General features: G+C 36.0%; 2 protein-coding genes across 5 annotated transcripts; one reads left to right on the top strand and one right to left on the bottom strand.

The window, feature by feature from the left end:
- Window positions 1-6,163: 6,163 nt before the first annotated feature.
- Window positions 6,164-8,370, bottom strand: LOC110011859 (uncharacterized). Its single transcript, XM_020693248.2, has 7 exons — window positions 8,257-8,370; window positions 8,025-8,171; window positions 7,639-7,737; window positions 7,146-7,539; window positions 6,899-7,006; window positions 6,675-6,779; window positions 6,164-6,461 (listed from the first exon to the last, which is right to left on the bottom strand). The coding sequence occupies exons 1-7, from the start codon at window positions 8,341-8,343 to the stop codon at window positions 6,268-6,270; spliced, it is 1,134 nt and encodes a 377-aa protein (XP_020548907.1). The 5' UTR covers window positions 8,344-8,370; the 3' UTR covers window positions 6,164-6,267.
- Window positions 7,350-19,514, top strand: LOC105160242 (5'-3' exoribonuclease 4). 4 transcript variants are annotated; one of them, XM_088879584.1, is made up of 27 exons: window positions 7,489-7,628; window positions 8,046-8,126; window positions 8,296-8,731; window positions 8,804-9,086; window positions 9,551-9,973; window positions 10,080-10,182; window positions 10,323-10,399; window positions 10,503-10,682; window positions 10,756-10,875; window positions 10,978-11,040; window positions 11,672-11,797; window positions 12,360-12,524; window positions 12,697-12,774; window positions 13,261-13,338; window positions 13,626-13,676; window positions 13,771-13,839; window positions 13,936-14,031; window positions 14,385-14,455; window positions 15,542-15,670; window positions 15,748-15,824; window positions 15,900-15,940; window positions 16,375-16,449; window positions 16,606-16,763; window positions 17,630-17,734; window positions 17,821-17,896; window positions 18,291-18,373; window positions 18,972-19,514. In XM_088879584.1, exons 5-27 carry the CDS (start codon window positions 9,770-9,772, stop codon window positions 19,189-19,191), a joined length of 2,445 nt encoding a protein of 814 aa, XP_088735710.1. In that variant the 5' UTR covers window positions 7,489-7,628; window positions 8,046-8,126; window positions 8,296-8,731; window positions 8,804-9,086; window positions 9,551-9,769; the 3' UTR covers window positions 19,192-19,514. The 4 variants fall into 4 exon arrangements, with proteins under 4 accessions (XP_088735711.1, XP_088735710.1, XP_020548906.1 ...); XM_088879585.1 differs by lacking the exon at window positions 8,296-8,731 and having other exon boundaries at window positions 7,350-7,489; XM_020693247.2 differs by lacking the exon at window positions 8,296-8,731.
- Window positions 19,515-19,749: the final 235 nt, after the last annotated feature.

Raw genomic sequence — 19,749 nt, 5'->3', positions numbered from 1 at the left:
ATGAGTTACTGTTCATTGTCAAATCATGTTTTTTAATATATATATTTAGTAATATATATGTATGTATATAGTATTTTATTTATTAGTGAAATATAATATATATATTTATGTTAAGTAATTTTTTTTATTGAGGCATTTATTTTTATATTTTAAACAATATTTATAATTTTAATGCATGATTGAATACATTGTAGTATTGTCTCTTACATGATTTTGTTAGACTTTATATTTGGAATAAAAAAATATAATATATAAAATTTAAATAAAAAATTTAGAATTACGTATGTATTATTGGTATATTGTCCTCAAATTTCAAATTTCTTAAATATTTCATTGAAATAGGAAAAATTATAAGTATAAAATATTTAAATGGTCTAAGTTGAAAAAAATTATAATCAAGCGTTAAATGCTCTATATAACATGTTGAAAATAGATTCGTTAAAATTTTACATGCAAACAGATAAATTTTATTAGATAATTGAAGTAATAAAAATACGAATTAGGTATATGGTACTGATATATTGTCAGTAGTGTACAGAACTGCTACAGCATTTCCGTTAGGTAGAAAAGTTTTATATTTCTTAACTAAGTAGTATTGAAAGTAAATATCTTTAATATCAATGATTTCATAAGTTAATAATTATTTTTTAGTAGTAATTATTGCTTACATTTCACATATATTATATATTAAATAATATATAATACATATAATGAAAATAATTTAAAAAAAAAACAATTAAATCTCAGTTGCTTTAGTGTTGAATAGATTTGTTTAGATTAAATTGGTGCGGGGAAAATAATTTCATGGGCGTTTATATTCATGGTGAAAATAATTGCTTGATAAATCGAACAATAGCCACTTTGCATTACGCATGCAGTAATGATGTATTGCCCAATATTTTTGAAAATCTTTTTACAAATATTGTTTGTCATGTAAAGAACGATATGTTGAGTAAAAAATACTTCAATAATTAAAAGTCAGTGAATTAGTATCGATTAGTTAAAAACAGAATAGAGGAAATATTTTACTTGTACCATATAAAACTGTCATATTTTTAGGGAATTGTTCAAATCTTAAAACACATCGGCACGACATATAAGAAACGAATGCGTTTGACAATGACAAACTGCTCGAGTACTTGTTCCAGCTTTACTAATTAAATCAACATTTGACATAGAGTTTTCATATTCAGCCATTGTAATTCTAAGGACCGTCATGCCGCCATGGTGGGAGTCCCTGTGGTCGGCGTGAGCTTGCTGTGCTGTCACCCTCACTGTACGACTGGGCACCCCCATTCTGTTGCACGCCAAATCGACGAATATAATCAGTCCACGATCCAATTTCCCCCACTTCTGAACCCATGTCAAGACTGCGTCGTGCGGCATCTGTGTATTGTGTGGCACCGGTGGGACAACATCACCACGAGCTACATGTTCCACTGCATCCCAACTGGTAATGTGTGTATGCGTCTGTGCCAATGGGGCAGTAGAATCCAATATGACAATTGGTGCATGCTGGCCTCCTCTCACTGGAATACGCACAGTGTGACTGCTCTCGCTGTCCGGTGCATCGCCGTGGGCCTCAGCAGGAACATTTGGCAACATCAACGGGCCCCAAACCTCTAGCATACTGGGATAATGTGGCTTTGGATAATGATAGTACCGTCTAGCCAATGGGAAATGCTGCAAAATGGTCAATTGAAAGGTGTTTGTGCGTTGCAAAATAATGTATGTAATTTGAAATGACAATTGTTAAATGGATCTCATTACATTTGCAATAACATGACGTACCCATGACGCGTGTGGTCGTACCTCGGAGGGAAACACCATAACAAATGTTTCAATATCATAAAAAACCCTGTTAGCTGAGTGATGCCGTGGAACTGGCGAAATCGATTTTTAAACTCGTAGAACTTAGCACGGACTTGCTCTCGTGTGTAGGGGTATCGAAAATGTCTTCGTAATGCACGTGCCCAATGATTAGCAACTTAGAAGAGATTGAATTGCAGGCAAAGAGACTTAATTTGCACTCGTTGGTAAGTTCTCACATGGCCTCCCAAGCTTAAATTTCCTTAAGAACAGATTGATTAAGCTTGACCTCCGTGGATCAGTCTCTGTTGTTGCTATTAATCTGAAGCATGTTCTTATCCAATTATCTCATGAAGAAGACTATTCCAGATTATGGCTGAGGGGTGAATGGGTCTTTTATAATTATCCTATATTTAAATGGTCTCCTATATCCAATCCACATATAGAATCTCCTATTGCCCCAGGTTTTTCAGAAAAGATGCCAACATAAACAAGCATGTAAATCCTGCTAATGCTTAGAAGCAAGAGAAATAAGATAGCTACAAGAACCTCAAACAAGAAGTTGTTTCTACTGTAAAAATTGGAATTCTCATATGTTATATGTTGGAAACTTGGAACAAAATAGAAGTACAACCGGATCATTGGTTCACCAAGTTCTCAGAATTACTTTATGTTATCCTCATGACTTCTTGAATTATTGATCAAGTCTTTAAAAAATATAACTTGGTTGTTACTGGGCGCTAAAAGAAGAGAGGGAGTCAATTTCTGCCACTGCATCTAATGAGACACCATAAAAGGTGTAGTATTGACCAACGGATCAAAGACAAGGTGGAATTCCTATTGTGAAAGGAGGACATTGCATTTTTCATTCTTCAGTGTGATATTATAACCACACTAAGCCAAGGTAAAACAGATATTGAGCATTCCAGGGAAACATATTGCAACCTAGCGCATAACCACCATGGAACAAAAAAACAAACATCATCTGATTGGCTTCTGTTATTACAACTTTTATATATAGCATATATAGCCCAGATGGACAGGAAAAAGCATATACACTAGGTTCCATTGTCTGAAAATATGTTAAGTATATATTTAGTAAGCAACTGTTACATCTCATAGAGTGCCCTAAACCAACAACATACAGAAGGAAAAGCAAAACAAAGTTGTCTTGAAGCACAAATCATATGAATGTAGCTCACATAAACAAGAAATAATTAGCAACTTAGCATGGCAATTCACTGCAAGGGTCATCACTAGTAAAAGACACATTATATCACTTGAATTCATGTAGATAAACTAACTCCAAAGATGAAAGATAAGGATGGTCTAGACAAGATTGAATTAAAAAAGCCAACTACAAAAGACATATTACCACATATCTGTCTTTACAAAACCAACTCCAGAATAGATTATAACAAATAAAGAACCTAATAATCCAATAGATATGCAAGTTTCATGAGACAGCTTTAGCTTAAATAACAACAACCCGAACTCCATCGATAGGCTTGGTGAGACATAGCAAACAACATAAAACCAGAATTATTAAAGGGATTAACAAGTACCTTTTTCAATCAACGTACGAATATGATGGTTCACAAGTAGAACACCAACAAAAGTGGAATGCAAGCTACCGTTCCCCGAGTACAACACTATACGTACTCAATAACCAATACAAGCATTTGTACTTTGAAGTTTAGATGCAGTAGTTTTTTTAGAGAACAATATGAATGCTATGTATATAGACAAAATAAGTAACACATATGTTATAGTCTCAAATATGCCAAAAGTGACACTGTTGCCATGTGAAGCATTCACAAACGACTTGCAAATAATACGACTGCAGTCAATGTAGCGAAAAGCAATACTGACACAACAATGCATATCAGTCATGCACTACACACTAAAATTTAAAAGTTAAATAATGAACTGCCACAACGGTCCAATTTCAGTAAGCATAATGATAAAGCTGTCACTGAAATGTTATCCAAAATAGTAGTAGTAGAAAAATGCAGTGTATAGTCACAATTGATATACACTTCAACACTTATTGCAATAAATACTTATTACACTGCAGCAAAACAGGTATGTATAGTGCACCGACACTATATACGACAACTTGCCCAAATCAATTTCTTAAAATATGTAAAAAAGAATTTTAATGTACAAATCAGTGGTAATTTTTCTCAATAACCCACATATTGTTGATCAACAGAAATACATTGATACAAGTAGTTCATAATATAAAAGGAAAATCCTAAATTTAAAGAAAGAATAACAGTGCAGCTGACCGGAGAAAAACATGAACGGCTCTGTTTCAGCAGTCTCATCTCCGACCCTCTTCACCATTTCCTCACCTCACATACAACCCACCTCCAAAACCCATATACTTGAATCAAAGGAAGAGATCAATTTGTAGTCTGTAAACTCGCGCGGCAGAAGAGGCGTTGGCTCCGGTGGCGGCGGCAACGCGAACGGCAAAAAATTGGGCGTTTTGCTGGAAAAATCACACGAAAATAATTAGATCGAACAACAAAACAGAAAGAAAAAAAAATGCGTGAAAAAACAAGAAAACAGAAGGAAAATAACATCGGTCAAATCTCTTGCAAACAGAAAAACAAATGAAAGAAGAAGAAAGAAAATAAGGAAAAGAAACCGACTAGAAAAAAAAAATGAAGAAGAAAAGGAAAGAGAGAAGAAAGAAGAAAGAAGAAAAAAGAAAAGAAAGAGAGAAGAGAGAAGGCGGCAAAAAAAAGAGGGAGAAAAGAAGAAGAGAGAAGAAGAACAGAAGAAGACGACAAGAAAGAGAGAGAAAAGAAAGGAGAGAGAAAAAAATTTAAAAAATAAAATAAAATACAACTTGCACACTTAGTGGAGGTGTGCAAGTTATATATCCAAACAACATTTTGTGTTTTGGCCCATCTCTAAGATGGGCCAAAACACAAAAACAAACATAGTGTTTGATTTCTGTGTTTTTAGTTCAGTGTTCTTCACAAGAGGCGAAGATACATATATATACACAGAAACTAACACGACTTCAACTAGTCGTTACGTTTACACTTATAAAAACGCTGTTGCATTCTTACTTAACAATCAGACTGAAGAAAACGTAAAAGGTGAAAAAATTGCTACTCGTATTGCAAAACACGATCTGTCTTCTTCTTCTTCTTCAGATCTCTGCACTGCTTCATTCTGCAATTCTTCACATGCAATTATATTAGTAAAAATTATAGGGATATAAGAAAGGAAGCAATTACAACAGGAAAATGTGGAATTGCCAAACTTACTCAATCAGAAGTTGGGGAGAAATGTTGCTATTCCCAGAAGTGGAAGTATCTTCTTCCATGGAGATGGTGGAAGAATGAAATTAGAAGAAAAGCAAAGAAGACAAGAATGAGGAGACTGTTCTTCTACTGCCTACCAATGTATTATCATATTTATGCTTATATTTCTTCTTTATTTTTTTGATTAATTCTTTACCTTTTTTCACATTTTATTAAAAAATATTATAAATATTAAACAATTATTATTCATATAATATTTATATGTAAAAAATATTATTACATCAAATTAAATTATTATACATTTTTTACATATGAAAGTATCATATGTTCAGGACTATTTTAATATTTATATGTTTTTAGAATTAAAATACATGATTTTTGTCCTAGAATATTTTTAGTTAATTTGTTTTCCTGTTGAATATATTATGAAACTATATTGTTTATATAAATTATAGTAAATAAGTTTACATGATATTTTTTCCTAAATAATAATAGTTAAGGTATTTTTTATTGAATAATTATTTATGCAAATTACAACAAATAAATTATATTATTTATATAAATTAAAATAAATAAAATTCTAACATTTTAATATTTTCATATTTAAATATAAAAACACATAATTTATTTAATTCATATGTTAAAATTTATAAAATAAAAAATTCAAAAAAAGAAAGAAAAAAGATGGAGAGCAACAGCATCATAGTCTTCGTCAAGCACTCCCCATGCTGAGCGTCTCTGCTTCCGCCTCGCGAGCTCCCTCACCATGGCCTCTTCCTCTTTTCACTTCTCCGCAACTGAATTGGATTTTTCTATCCCTAGAAAATGTAGGGACTTACAATTTTATCTATATTTGTGGGTTTAACTTATATTATATAAAGTAGATGGACTGGAAATGAATTCATTAGGGGCCAATTCATAATATCTCTCAACTCTAAGGGTGGGGTGTGGCTTCCACGACTTCCTGCACAACCGCGAAAAGTTATCTTTATGGAATACTCTGGTTGTGTTTGATTTTGGAGAAAGCTCTCGAGTTTCATTCTATGGCATGCTCCAGTAGGTTTGAATGCTCAAATGCAACTATTAATTCTTATTCAGCAACTATTGATCTTACACAAGATTTCTTCAGGTAAATGCTCAACTTCTTTTTATGGAATGGATGAGTTGAGAATGGCTAATCAGTATGAATAGCTTGCCGTTGCCGGCTGGGGTTGCGCATCTCCAAGAGATTGAGAATGGTTGATATCCAGATTTTTGATTGCATCTCATCTTCGAATACCAGCTTTATAATACCGTTCTTAGTCTTCAGACACAGCAAAGAGTTCCCCTGGTGCTCCGTCCTCTCCTCACTAATGTTGGTGATCTGATCTGGAAAAAGGGAGGGTTATAAGCATAAACTCCGCATTATCACTTCAAGTACCCTTTCAGGTAAAGTGATTGGGGGTAAGAACCACGGAAATTTGTTGAAGAAAGCTAGAATGCAGTGGGGGCAGCGGTGCATCTCATAGTTTTAATACATATACATGTGTTATGTGTGTGTTCACGTGCGATTCACTGTTGATGAGGTATAGAAGATAGTACACTCTTTTGCAGATGTCAAGGCTCCTCCAAAGTACTTCTTTCTGAAACAGAACACGAGATGATCATGCTTTAGATAGACACTGACCCTTGTGCATTCTTTGCGTCCTGCGGAGAGTTATCTATTTGTTTTTATCAATATCATCACATACTTATGGAAACGACAGCAAAAGGGAATGTAGTTTCATGAAATAATGGAGGTTTACAATGCAGTCATTTTCTCGTACCAGAAGGCATAATTGTGCAGATCTCGGCACTTATTTTAAGCATCTCTTGAATCCTGGAAAAAGGGTCTTCCATGGCTCTTGATTTCAGAAGGGAAACTCCTCTTAAACCTGGTAAGACGAGAGCAAGTTTTGGTTATGTTGTGCGATTTTGTGAATTCTTACTCTGTTTCCTGTTTACCTCTATAATTGGGAGTTGAATAAGAGATTGCAGGAAAATATGAGGAAGTAATGTATATCTAATTGTTACATGTTGCTGCTGTAGCTGTAACTGCTATCATGTCTATTGGACTTTGAATGGCCATGCCGGATTCAACAGCTGTTCTAACTTGTGCCTTGTGAGCACCAAGTGATTCTGCTGTTTCAGCACACACATTGGTTAATAATGCAGCAGCAGAAGAGAGTACATCGCCCATATCCTGACTTGGTACTTCTGTTCTTCCATTTTGGAATGGAGAACTCTCTTGTTTGCCTACGCTGCTGGCAGTTCCAGCAATGGCTGCAGCAAGCTGAGTGAGTGAAAGGGCAGCATGTAGCTGGGCTGTGTGCAGTCGCTTTTCCTCTTTCTTCTGCTCCTTTGGTGACCTTAATAAGGTAGTCCAGGATTTTCCCCTTAGCCATGTCTTTGGGTGTTTGAAGTCCATCTGCGCACAGAGATGTCATTTAGACATAAATCAAAAGGTGGCAATGATAGATCTCTTTTTGCTCAGAGCTTCAGATTCTAATTAAATAGGTGCGACTACCTTAATGTTGTCTTGCTGTATTACCGCTGTATTTGTGCTGCCTCCACTCGTCAAACTTCTATCATCTTGTTCTTTTGTGTCTCTAGACAACAAGAGGTTCTATAAAGAAACAATATGCATATTATTGTGAGGAGAGGCTTAACGAATGAATGAGTGACTGACAGACAGATGATTAGTGCCTTGTTTAGCAGACTTTGTCAGTACTCACTATCTATTTTTGTACACAATTTCACATGCTTCTTGAGTTTCACAATTGTCCAACAGCTGATTGATGCTATATGTGTCAAGTACAACTACATTAATAAGTTGATTAAGCATGGATTCCACATTGATGTTCATGTTACTCATGCTGCCCAGGCTGTGATCAACAAATAAAAGTTTCTCACATTGGATGAAAATACGTGTAGGAAATCAGATGCAGATGGGCTCCATGATCTACTGAGGAACTCCATTGCGTGGTTGGGGCTCTTTGGGATCTCCATTTGCTTGTAAGAACAAACATTACTGTCCTTGCCACCAAGAAGTTGAGATTTCTGTGGAAAGATTCTCTCGTTTACATTTTCAGAGAAAAACTGATTATAACTATAGTTAAGCTGTTTCAATCTTTTTAAAACTTACTACAAATCTAACACTCTGTGTTTTCATCTCTTCCGGTAGTGGCTCCATGCACGTACTCCTCACTCTCATCACCTGGAAATAGAACATACTATAATATTCTCTCTTTTGGGAACCTAAAAATAACACAGATTGTACATATGGTACATTTGAGCGAATATTGCAAGGTTTCTAAGGATGGAAAGGTAAATAGAGATGAGACAGGGCTTACCTCCTCCGGAAGATCCTTAATGTGCCTGGATCTCAAAGTTGTAATAGTTCCAAATCTCTTGTTAATAAGACATTCTATAAATAGAAGTGTGGTGAATTGCTTAGCGGATTTATGCAAGAGAAAAACTAGCTACTCTAGGAATGTTGACATTGGAAAGCTTTAACAATCATAATGTGATTGTACTATGTTACTTGGAGGATTGAAGCTTCTCAGTGGTGCCACCATCCTTTTTCGACGAGAAAAGGATATTTTACAGCTTCGATTAAGGTGAAGTATTGTTGGCTACTCCACTAAATGATACTAGAATTGGTGATATAATACTGTATTTTCCACTTGCAGGAAGTTGACATATTTTATGAGCTTTGGAAACATGTGCGGAGACTGTGTGCCCTTCCACAAGACTCAGATCACACAGTTTGGGTTTCTGCGAACTCCCGAGGACCACCATTTGGATTGGGAATGAGGGCTTATTCACTCCTTTTCACCTGGCTGTTCATCCAATCATCAGCATTTTACATGCTCATCAATCCCACTTGAACTGTTCGACCATCAGTGCAACCAAGTTGGAGGGTTGATCAACAAATTGGATGCCATCACGTGGCTCACAGCTTGTTACAAAGATGTACGATGTTTTGATTTGACAAGTAGATCCCAATTGTCCCTCCATCTTGAATCTTTGATATGCAATTTGAAGCTATGGCCACACTGATTGCTGGAAGTTGTATATTTAGTACGTAAGCGTAGAACTGATAGAGGAAAATAATGAAGTTTTGCATCAAATGAACTGATAGAGGAAAAGGGTGGAGTTTGGCATCAAATGAAGCACAAACTTTTCATTATGGTGGTGAAAGTTGATTGCACAATATTGTTTCTTGCCTCTTTTCTTTCAATATGGAATATGAATCTTCCATGTTGAAATGCTAATACAAATTTCTGTTTAGCTCGGGAATAAAATAGAATTTTTTATATTTTAAATATGAATTGATGCAATTAATTGTGGGAATATATAAGATGCTGGAATACGAATGATTGACCGTGTTTTGATTTAAAGTGATTTCCCGCTGAATTATTTTATCAACGTTGCAGAAACAGGCAGTTACCCACAATTTTACAACGTTACAACTTAAAACGCGACTCTAGCTGAATGGATTAGTATTAAGCGCTTTTCAACAAGCACAATTCTTTTCCGGCTCTTAAACCCTCCCTGACTCACCAAAACCCTTCCGTCACAAAACTGAGCTCAGAGGTAGCAGCTGAATTATTTCTATAGAGGGGAGAAAGAAAAGGGCCTAAGGAACACAGAAAATGGGGATTCCGGCATTTTACCGGTGGCTATTAGAGAGATACCCGCTTTCAGTAGTCGACGTTGTGGAAGATTCTCCGGCCTTCGCTAACGGAGTTAAAATCCCAGTTGACACTACAATGCCAAACCCAAATGGCTTTGAGTTCGACAATCTTTATCTCGACATGAATGGCATCATACACCCCTGTTTCCATCCCGAAAACTTGGTATCTTTTAGGCATATGTGTGAAATCGTGTTACTTTTAAAGCAAATGTGTTTTCCCCCCCTAAAAAATACTTTTGTCGTTAATAATTGGATTTTGCTTTTTTTAGCCGTCTCCGAAGAGTTATGATGAAGTATTTACCGCGGTATTCAAGTATATTGATCGAATTTTTTGGTTGATTAGGCCTCGCAAGCTTCTGTACATGGCAATTGGTAAGTTGTTAGTTCTTTCCAAGTTAGTCTCAATTGGAAGAGATTTTATGCTGCTTTACGAATAATATAACTAGGGAATAGAATTTATCTGAAATGAGAAATAAATGTTGGTTGATAACTTGATTGGTACTGTCACACAGATGGTGTTGCCCCTAGGGCTAAGATGAATCAGCAGCGAGCAAGACGATTCAGAGCTGCTAAAGATGCAGCTGATGAAGTGAGTATAGTTTTTACCCTGTCATAAACAATGTTTAAAGAATGTCGGCTTTCATTTATAGTGGGGGAAAAACAAAAAAGGATTGAAACGCAATTGCTCTCAGGCCTCTCTATTAGAGAAACAAAGAGATGCCCATGGAGAGAAAGGGGGAGCTTCAGTGAGTACAGGTCTTGATTCAAATGTAATCACGCCTGGAACTGCATTCATGGAGTTGCTGTCATCTGCACTTCGATATTATGTACACTTGAGGATGAACCAGGATCCTGGTTGGAAGGGAATCAAGGTAAAAAATTGTCATTTGTTCGTTAGTACGAGTATCCTTTCCTCAGTTGATCAATTTTATCTGACAATAATAGGTAATCCTTTCCGATGCTAGTGTCCCTGGTGAAGGAGAACATAAAATAATGTCTTATATCCGCTTGCAAAGAAATCTTCCTGGGTTTGATCCAAATACTCGCCATTGTTTATATGGATTGGTAAATTTCAAGAAGCTGATTTGGTTTCCATAGCTCTAACATGTTCATTGAGTATGCTGTAAATACAAGAAGTTATGTTGACTTATGGTGGAATTATGTCAGGATGCTGATCTGATCATGCTTGCTTTGGCTACCCATGAAGTTCACTTCTCAGTTTTGCGGGAGGTATGCTTTAGCCTTGCACTTGGATTATCATCATTGAGATTTGCATTCTACTATGTTGCAAGCCCTTTCATAGACAAAATCTCAACCTAGTTTTAAGTAGCTTCATCCTACTCACCTATGTGCCTTTAGGAGATAGTGACATATATAACAAGTCTGCACATTCAGATATCTGGAGTAATTTTTTCCTTCTTACTTGTTTTGGCTTTTCACTTTCACAATGTGAAACATGTTCTAGAACCAGTTCAGTGAAGTGACTTTCTAAGCATGTTACAACACTAGCTGTGAATATATATTGTGTGATAGATTTTACGATTCTCCATGATACATGAGTGTTAGTTTCTGTGGTTGTAGTCAAGCATTATTACCCTGTCGCTAGTGGAACTCTCTCTTTTACATATCCCGATAGTGGTACCAGGTTCATTTGTCTTCTAATTCAATTTATTTATGTCTGACTCTGGAGATTAATCTGATATTATATGTCCTCAGGGTGAAAATTACATGTAAAATGATCTTGATGAAGTTTTGAACAGGGTAGTTTTCTCAAAGGGTCTCGTCTAGGATCCACCACAGAGAATCCAATCGGCCTTGCTTTTCTATTGACTTGCTTATCATGTTGTTTTCCATGGCCTAGGATGTGCAAAGAGCGCCACCTAGAAAACGCCGTAAAATATACAAGACAGGAAAAGGTGGTAAGTCAAAGCCTAGTAAAGGTCCTGATCAAGATCTTGAAGACTTCATATCAAGACAGAAGTTTCAGGTTGTTACACATTTCTGACTTGTTTGTGTGTTAGTTCCTTTAACAGTGCAGTGGTTTCCATTGTGCAAAGATTTGTGAATGTTATGGTAATATTGAATTCATGCAATCTAGATGCTGCATGATTGAATGACGGTTGCTCTTTATACTTATGTATACAAGCACTTGACTTTCTTTTTAATAGCATGGTTTTAGGGCTTTATATGTTACCCTTTATTCATTTTGCTGTATTTGTTCATATAGCAGTCTAACGAGTAAGGTACTTTTTGCTTGTGTGTCAAGTTCCTTCTCAATTACTATTTCTTCCATTTCTTTACCATTCTCCATGATTGAGTAATACAGGCGTTTCTATCGTTGACAACCGACTCTCTATGTGTTCTTAGTAAAGTGTATGCGTCATACATATCGACTAAATACTTGTGGAAGAACCTTATTTCTTGGTGATGTCATGGAATTAGCTCTTGCCCAATTCCATGAATCGATGGTCTGTTATTCAAGAAAGTTACATGTATTTCCAAGTGTCCAGTTCCTGGCTTTATTTTTCACTTCTATCTTGGTGTTTCAGTTTGTCAATGTGTGGGTACTCCGAGACTACCTCGCAGAGAGCCTGAGAATACCAGATCCAACAGTGAAAGCTGATCTCGAGCGATTGATAGATGATTTTGTTTTCATGTGTCTATTTGTTGGAAATGATTTCCTGCCTCATGTGCCATCATTGGAGATATCAGAGGTTGGCATATTACAAATACTTGTACCGTTAGTATAGCATGAAGATCTTCAGTTCTCAGCTATAGTTGCCACACATTTGTGCCAACAGAAAAAAGTTCCCACTTGCCAGTGAATTTCTGGTAAATGCCACATAGGCATATTGTTGTTTTACTCTAAACTTGTCTTCCTTGTAGGGGGCTATTGATTTGCTCATGGATGTCTACAAAAGAGAGTTCGTCCGAATGGGTGGTTATCTCACTGATGCTTCTCAGGTATATTTCTGCATTCTTTGTTAACTCCTTTCTTATCCATTTTTTGCTATTTCTGGTGCTTGTGATGCCTCTCCCCTTCCTCTGTGTCCTCTCCTATGTTGTGCCCTTCTGTAGAGCATGCATTTAACTGTATTGTGCTTCGTAATGGTGTTCGTCAACTGTCTTGTGTTCTTTTGCATAAAAATGTGCTTGTGTTCTCCTTTCTCTCATTGTTGCATAAGCATTTAATATTTTACAGGAAAAGCTTTTCCTTACAAAGTTTTAACATTGTTCTTTTACACTTGCTGCTTATCTTGAGGAACTCATTCATGCATGTGAGAATTTACTAAATCTTTTATTTTTATATGAGCAGAGTCACCTGACAAAGATGTTCATACTTGAACACAAAAAATTATTTATTCTGTAACTGCTTACAATTATGATAATTTTTTCTAGTTCTAAGTCCATTGAGTGCATCTGCTAACATTCATATATACTTATTCCTAGGTTAATTTGGAACGGGTAGAACACTTTGTTCAAACCCTTGCTTCTCATGAGAATGCGATTTTCAGGAAACGGAGGCAGGTAGTAGCCCTCATTCTAGTACCATTTCACTTGATTGTTTTAGATATTCTTTTTAAGTTGACATGTATTAGAGTTAAGGTACTTCTTAACCATCGTCTACTTGTTCTTATTTGTTCAAAATCTATTTTGGCTTTTCGGTTTCCTATTTATAATGAACATTAAATTGCTGAACATTGCCTATTAGCTCATTAGAATGCTCTTAATAAGTTGGCCAGTAAATAGTGCATGCCACTGGATTCTCTCTTTCTTTTGGTGTGGTATAATTGTTAATTTTTAGTTACTTTCAGGAGCAAACAGCTTCCGAGATACATGCAAGGCATTCTTCAGCCAAAATGAATGTAATCTTTCAGCCTCTTAGCTTGTATCTTGAATTCTTCATTTAATACACATCTGGTTGATTCTGAGACTTGTACTTGTTAATTTTTAAATCAGTCCAGGTGGAAAAAGAGTCAGAGTTCACCTGACCATATAAATTTTGAGGCCAAATTTCCGGTAGACAAGGTTGCCCAAACAGCAATGATTTATCTCATTCTATAAACTAGACATGGCTCAATATTTGTATCTCCAGTGGCAGAGGATAATATATTTCCTCATCAGGTCAATCTAGGAGAGGATGGTTGGAAGGAGAGATACTACACCGAAAAATTTGAAGTTCAAACAGATGATGACCGTGCTAGAGTTCAAAAACATGCTGTAAGAAAGATTAATTTCTGACATTTAATTAGCTCTATGGTTTTCCAGTGCTACCATAAAGATTGAGCACATTATTATGTCTTTGATATTTCTCTGAGTCAGGGTTGATCATGGTATTGTTTATTTTTCCCATGATCATGACTTCTCCTTCCATATTCTTTTCTTTGTTTATCGACTATCCTCTAGTATCAAGATTTTTGTATGTCAATCTTTTCTCCTTTCTTTTGTTATTGTATATGGCTTCCTATTTGGCTGAAGATAATTGATCTTTAAGCCTACTATGTGTGATATCATAACATTCCTATGTCTTTCTCTATAACATGTGTCTTTTCATTTTGGTTTATCTGATGTAGGTCTTGAAATATGTTGAAGGGATATGTTGGGTCATGCATTATTACTATGAAGGAGTGTGCTCCTGGCAATGGTTTGTGATCTTCTGTGCTTGCAAAATTTTCTTCCCCTGTGCTACTTGATGCTGTCATGTGAACAACCAACTATAACCTATCTGAAAAGATAAGTATAGGAGTCCATAAGATATTGTAAATGACACTCAAAATGCTGCTTATCAGACTGTTTAGGAACTCATTTTCTCCTTGTAATAAAGTAGCTGTTCATCAATAAGTGGGAAGTATGATAGTGCTTTTGAGCTGTGTAACTTTTGTATTGTAATGAGGCCAGTAGCTGGTATGTTTTTGCTGTCACAGTCTCTCCTGCGGTCTCATGAGTTCATATTTCAATCATGCAAGTCATATAAGGTTTGTGTAGTTTATTACAAATGCGTTCACTGTGCAATGTATTGTAAGTACATTCCATTAAAAGATGAAGAATATACTACATTTGTAAGATTTTTGCCACAAAATGGAAAATTAAGTCTAACAGGTAAGATCTGTACCCTATTCATTTATGAGGAGCTACATCTAATATGTAGTCGCCTATGATTCCTCTAGGAGTACTTCATTGTGTCCTACTCGAAAGTACTATCCATACTTTTCATCTGGCGTTCACTGCTATGCATAATCAGTAATCTGCATTCTGCCCAAAATAAAAGCAAAAGAAAATACTACTTATTTTCTTAAAATAAATTATATTCAGGCATCACAAGAAAAGGAAGTCCACTATTCTCTTCTTAAATTAATTTTTGGGGTATATTTGAAGGTTTCCCTTATATAGACTGCAGATTGAGTAGTATTCTCCAATGCCCAACTGGACTTATGTTATTGAAGGAACAAAATACAATTAAATGTTGCAGAAGTAAATATGTTTATGGTGGATTAAACTTTTTGGAGTTTACATATTGATTCATGGGCATGGCTTTTTGGGAACTTTTCTTTCTGCTTGCTACCTCTTAGTATAGTGGAACTTCTCATTTGAGTACATGTTAAGTGTTCCAGGTGCTTTTGTGTGTAGGCTCTTGAGAGCTAATTTAATTAATGTCATATCACACCAGAAATATTTCATAATTGTTTCTTTCTTTTAGCAAATTTATCATGCAGTGCTTTGACATTAACAGGTTCTATCCATACCACTATGCTCCATTTGCTTCTGATTTTAGCGGTCTTGATCAACTCAAAATTGATTTTGTACTCGGGAAACCCTTTAAGCCTTTCGACCAATTAATGGGAGTCCTCCCTGCTGCAAGGTTTTTCAAATGAATTTTCATTAACCATATACTCTCAGCTCAAGTATTTAGTCATAACAGCACTGTTCCTTGTGTAGTGCACAAGCGCTGCCTTTGCTCTACAGGAAATTAATGACAGATCCATCATCGCCTATTTTGGACTTCTATCCTACTGGTATGCTTACATTTAAAATCACAATCTTCTCTTTTTCTCATTGTATATGATATGAACTTACGAATTTTCATATAGAGTTTGAGCTCGACTTGAATGGAAGAAAACAAGCTTGGAAGGTATGATTCAAATATCAATTATTTTGCATGGTATCAACAGTTCTCCATTGAGTTTCCTGGCTAATCTGGATTTTAATTTGAATTTTGTAAGTGTATGACGCAGTTGCAAGTGCAATCTCAATCAAGAAAAGTGTAATATTAGGGCCTTGTTTTTCATTTTGGGAGTAACCAACTTATATATGCCCTTCAGTTTGTTGGATATTATCTATAGTAGGAATTTGACATCCTGCTGAGTTCTTCATATGATGACATCATATCAGAAAGACAACAATAGCACAAAATTTAATCCCACAAGGATAGCATGTTGCTTTTGGCTTAAAGGAAATAATATGCAAAGCCAGAACAATTTTACCTGTGCTTGGTTCCATTCTTTTCTATTGTTTTATTAGTTCTTACGTAGTATAACTTAATGTTATTCTCTACTTGATTGGCAGGCTGTTTGTAGATTACCGTTTATCGAAGAAGAACGTCTTCTGACTGAGATTGCAAAAGTGGAACATACATTAACGGTAACACCTAAGCCCATTCAATAATTCAGATAATGTAAACTGTACCTTCTCTTGGGCCTTAAGAATAGCTTTACTCCGATACGGTGTCTATTATTTCAGTTTCATGCTGTCTGTTCCAATACATGTATAATTTTTGTGTAATATGTTGTGATTTAGGATGAAGAGAGGCGGCGGAACACTTTGGGCCTTGATAAACTGTTTGTTCACCTGTCACATCCATTAGCTGCAAAGTTGCTTACCTTTTTTGAGCGGAATAAAGATCATCCAAAGTTGCATAAAGCTAAAGTGAAGACAAAAATTAACCCTAAATTTAGGTGAGATCCTGTATTGAGTTTGCATATGAAGACTCCTTCATCATTTTGTTAACATATTCAACTCGTCCGGCAAAGAAAGGCTTAGGAGGTTGGCATTTGGTAGGCAGCATGTCTAAATCCTTCAATTATCAGAACTTGTATTGTTCTTGAAACTTGATCATCATAGCTAATTTTGTTATGTTTGGTTTTTCTATTGCAAAGGTTTGCTTCTAATTGAGTCATGTGGCATATGCACCCGGCCTTGTTAACTTCTATCTTGATCTTTATGATCTCTTTCGATAACTGTTTCAGAATCAAGGCAAGGGACAAGAGGCAGATCTGGGATCAGGCATTGATTTTTTGCCACTTCAGTTTGAATTCTGTTTCATGGTTTCCTTGAAATATTTAGACCATACTATTAGACTCACATGGAGAACTTGAACAATGTCATGCATTTGAAATTGAAAATTGGAAGACCTAACTGGATGAAATTAGGAGAACCATATCCTTAGCATTTTGTTTTATATGTTTCACATCCCCTCCTGCATCTCAATCATGGTTCATAAGTAGCTCATTATGCAGCTAAAGTTCAATTGCTTGCTTAGCTGCCTTAATATGCAACGGCTTTGAACTAATCCTGGTCCTCTATTATATTGATATCGAGCTTATTACTTAAAAGTCTCCTTATCTAATATCAGCCACAAGTTGATACTTTCTGATCATCCTTCCGATGACATGCTGGAATATCTCATTTTAGCTTACGTTTATTCTTGTTTCAATACCATATGAAGGAATTCCATCTGTTCATTTGTGCTGCATGTTTACCTGGTTGGTATTGCCAAAGTCAATCGTAAAGTTCATTTCTTGGTTTTGGTAATGCCTTGTAGTGGTGGAATGAATGGGTACATATACATCTCGGAGAAGCCCATTTGTCCTGCAGAGATCTCTTCGCCTTTATGTGAAATGACAACCATCAAGGAGAACAAAATCGTGTATGTTTCTTGTTGCCTATCTTACCTCTGATTCTTCGACAGATTTTTGTTATCTTAAGGTTGTAATTATCAATTCTTCATTTTAGGTTTGTCTTCTACAAACTCCCTCATTTTCATCCTCACATCCCTAGACCACCAGAAGGAGTTAACATGCCTCAAAAGGTATGCCATATTATTTCTCTTTTCTTGATTTTTCCAACGTGGACAACTAAAACAAATAGAACTTGCAAAAAAAATTTCCCAAGGGCAGGGAGCCATTCATCTTTTTATTTATCGTCCTATCTGGCGGAATAGCAAAGTTCCCACGATAATTAGATCTTGATGAAATTGAAACAGGTTACACACTCATTCCATGTTGATTGTAGCATTTATCATAAAACTTGAATACGCTGTTGTATTAGAGTGTTTAATCAGTAAGATGCAATTCATGGATAGATACTGCAGCCTCATTCTTTCATCATCTGCACCACTTTGGCCCATTTTAACCTCATTAATGTTTCCTAAGCTCATTGACTTTTATTTTGCTTGCTTGACGTTGAAATTATTTCTCTAACAGTCCATCAGAAAGCATGATTTGCTACCTCCACTTGCTTTATGGCATGAGAAGACGGCTATCGGTCGGAGCAGATTTTTGAAAAGGTGAGATATTCATTATGCTTTGTGTGCATCCCACCATGGGAAATCCATTATTGAGATACCAAAATAGAATAAGAGTTTTTTGTATATTTTATGGCGAAAAGAATTTGCAGTAAAAAAGTGAATGAGTACGGATTTTGGAAGATTAAAATCTATCGGAGAATCTCAGACCATCTTAGAAGAATTTTGTTTGTTGATTTGTGTAAATAAAGCTGATTTGGCTGCTTGTTCATAATGGTTTAAGATACTAGTTTCTTAAAATTTTGGGTACACCAGTAATGAGGACTTCTCTTTTTGACATGGTGATATGTTGCCATTGAGATATTAAAATTGATTTAACTTGTCTTAAAGACATCAGCAGTAGGCAATGGGCACAGCACAGTTAATATCTCAGTCAGGAAAGAGGCAGCTGTTGAGTTTCCACTTGACCATATTATGGTTTTGTAGGAGATTGGAGATTGACAGCTTCGGTATTCCTGATATTTAGTATTTGTTGACATTATTAATTTTGGGGGTGTGCTAAAAGTACCCCCAAATTTGATGCTTTTTATTTTGCTGTCCAGAAAGAGGCCCTACTGATATTAAATTAAACTCTATTTAGGCCCATTCCCCCAAAGTCTCTCGCAGGGCCTTGTCTGGCAAAACTTGCCCATCAGCTTGTTTCTGGAACTTGTGTCAGCAGACATGAAGATCATGGGAAAGTCATCAAAAGAAAACTTGATGATCTAAATGACAATAAAAGGAAGCGGAAGAAATGTAATAAGAAGAGAAAAACGACAACAGCTGAGCATTCCACAATTTTTGCTGCTCAGAGTTCCTGATAGGTGGCACACCATATGCCTGAATCTGCACCTCAATCTCCAAGATTGCTGGTTTCTGCCAATTTCAGGTGGGATAGAGCATATGGAATTTGTATCCAGGCTATCTGCCGAATGAGAGGTGGCTTTATAACTCAACACAAACAGAAACCCCAAGACGGTGGATTGCTTCCATCGCTCTAGCCACTGCCAGCTCATATATCTGTTTTCTCAATTCATTTCTTAGTTCTAGATAATGTGTATTTGGCTGCAACTTTAGAATTTTGCTAATGATTTGTACCCTGCATCATCCTCAATGGCTAATTCATTAGTCGTTTTTTACAGAACACAGATTTTGATTGTAGTTATGTAAGATTTATACCAACCATTCTGTGATTTTTTGTCAATGGCCAAAAATGGTTCCTGGGAATTGCAGTCTGGAAACATTGCGCCCTGGTCTTGGCATGCCTGGACAAATTTGCATAGCATATGGAAGAGTGGGTTAAGATTTGAGTGGAGTAGTGATTCTCAATAACACATTAATAGTTGACAAACACCACCTAATATGAATTGGAGCGAGAG

Source organism: Sesamum indicum, linkage group LG4, assembly GCF_026168435.1.
Source record: "Sesamum indicum cultivar Baizhima isolate 11 linkage group LG4, ASM2616843v1, whole genome shotgun sequence".
Classification (NCBI taxonomy): Eukaryota; Viridiplantae; Streptophyta; class Magnoliopsida; order Lamiales; family Pedaliaceae; genus Sesamum; species Sesamum indicum.
This window is presented reverse-complemented; position numbering and strand designations above follow the sequence as displayed.

What these genes read in the sequence shown, in the direction of transcription:
- LOC105160242 (XM_088879585.1), top strand. Translation starts at nt 9,770, where the DNA reads ATGGGGATTCCGGCATTTTACCGGTGGCTATTAGAGAGATACCCGCTT. An exon ending in CTGGTTGGAAGGGAATCAAG is followed by an intron (nt 10,683 to 10,755) that starts GTAAAAAATTGT and finishes TGACAATAATAG; the next exon opens with GTAATCCTTTCCGATGCTAG. An exon ending in CTAGAGTTCAAAAACATGCT is followed by an intron (nt 14,032 to 14,384) that starts GTAAGAAAGATT and finishes TATCTGATGTAG; the next exon opens with GTCTTGAAATATGTTGAAGG.
- LOC110011859 (XM_020693248.2), bottom strand. Translation starts at nt 8,343, where the DNA reads ATGTTCTATTTCCAGGTGATGAGAGTGAGGAGTACGTGCATGGAGCCA. An exon ending in CACAGAGTGTTAGATTTGTA is followed by an intron (nt 8,172 to 8,256) that starts GTAAGTTTTAAA and finishes ATCTTTCCACAG; the next exon opens with AAATCTCAACTTCTTGGTGG. An exon ending in CTTGACATCTGCAAAAGAGT is followed by an intron (nt 6,462 to 6,674) that starts GTACTATCTTCT and finishes CCCTTTTTCCAG; the next exon opens with ATCAGATCACCAACATTAGT.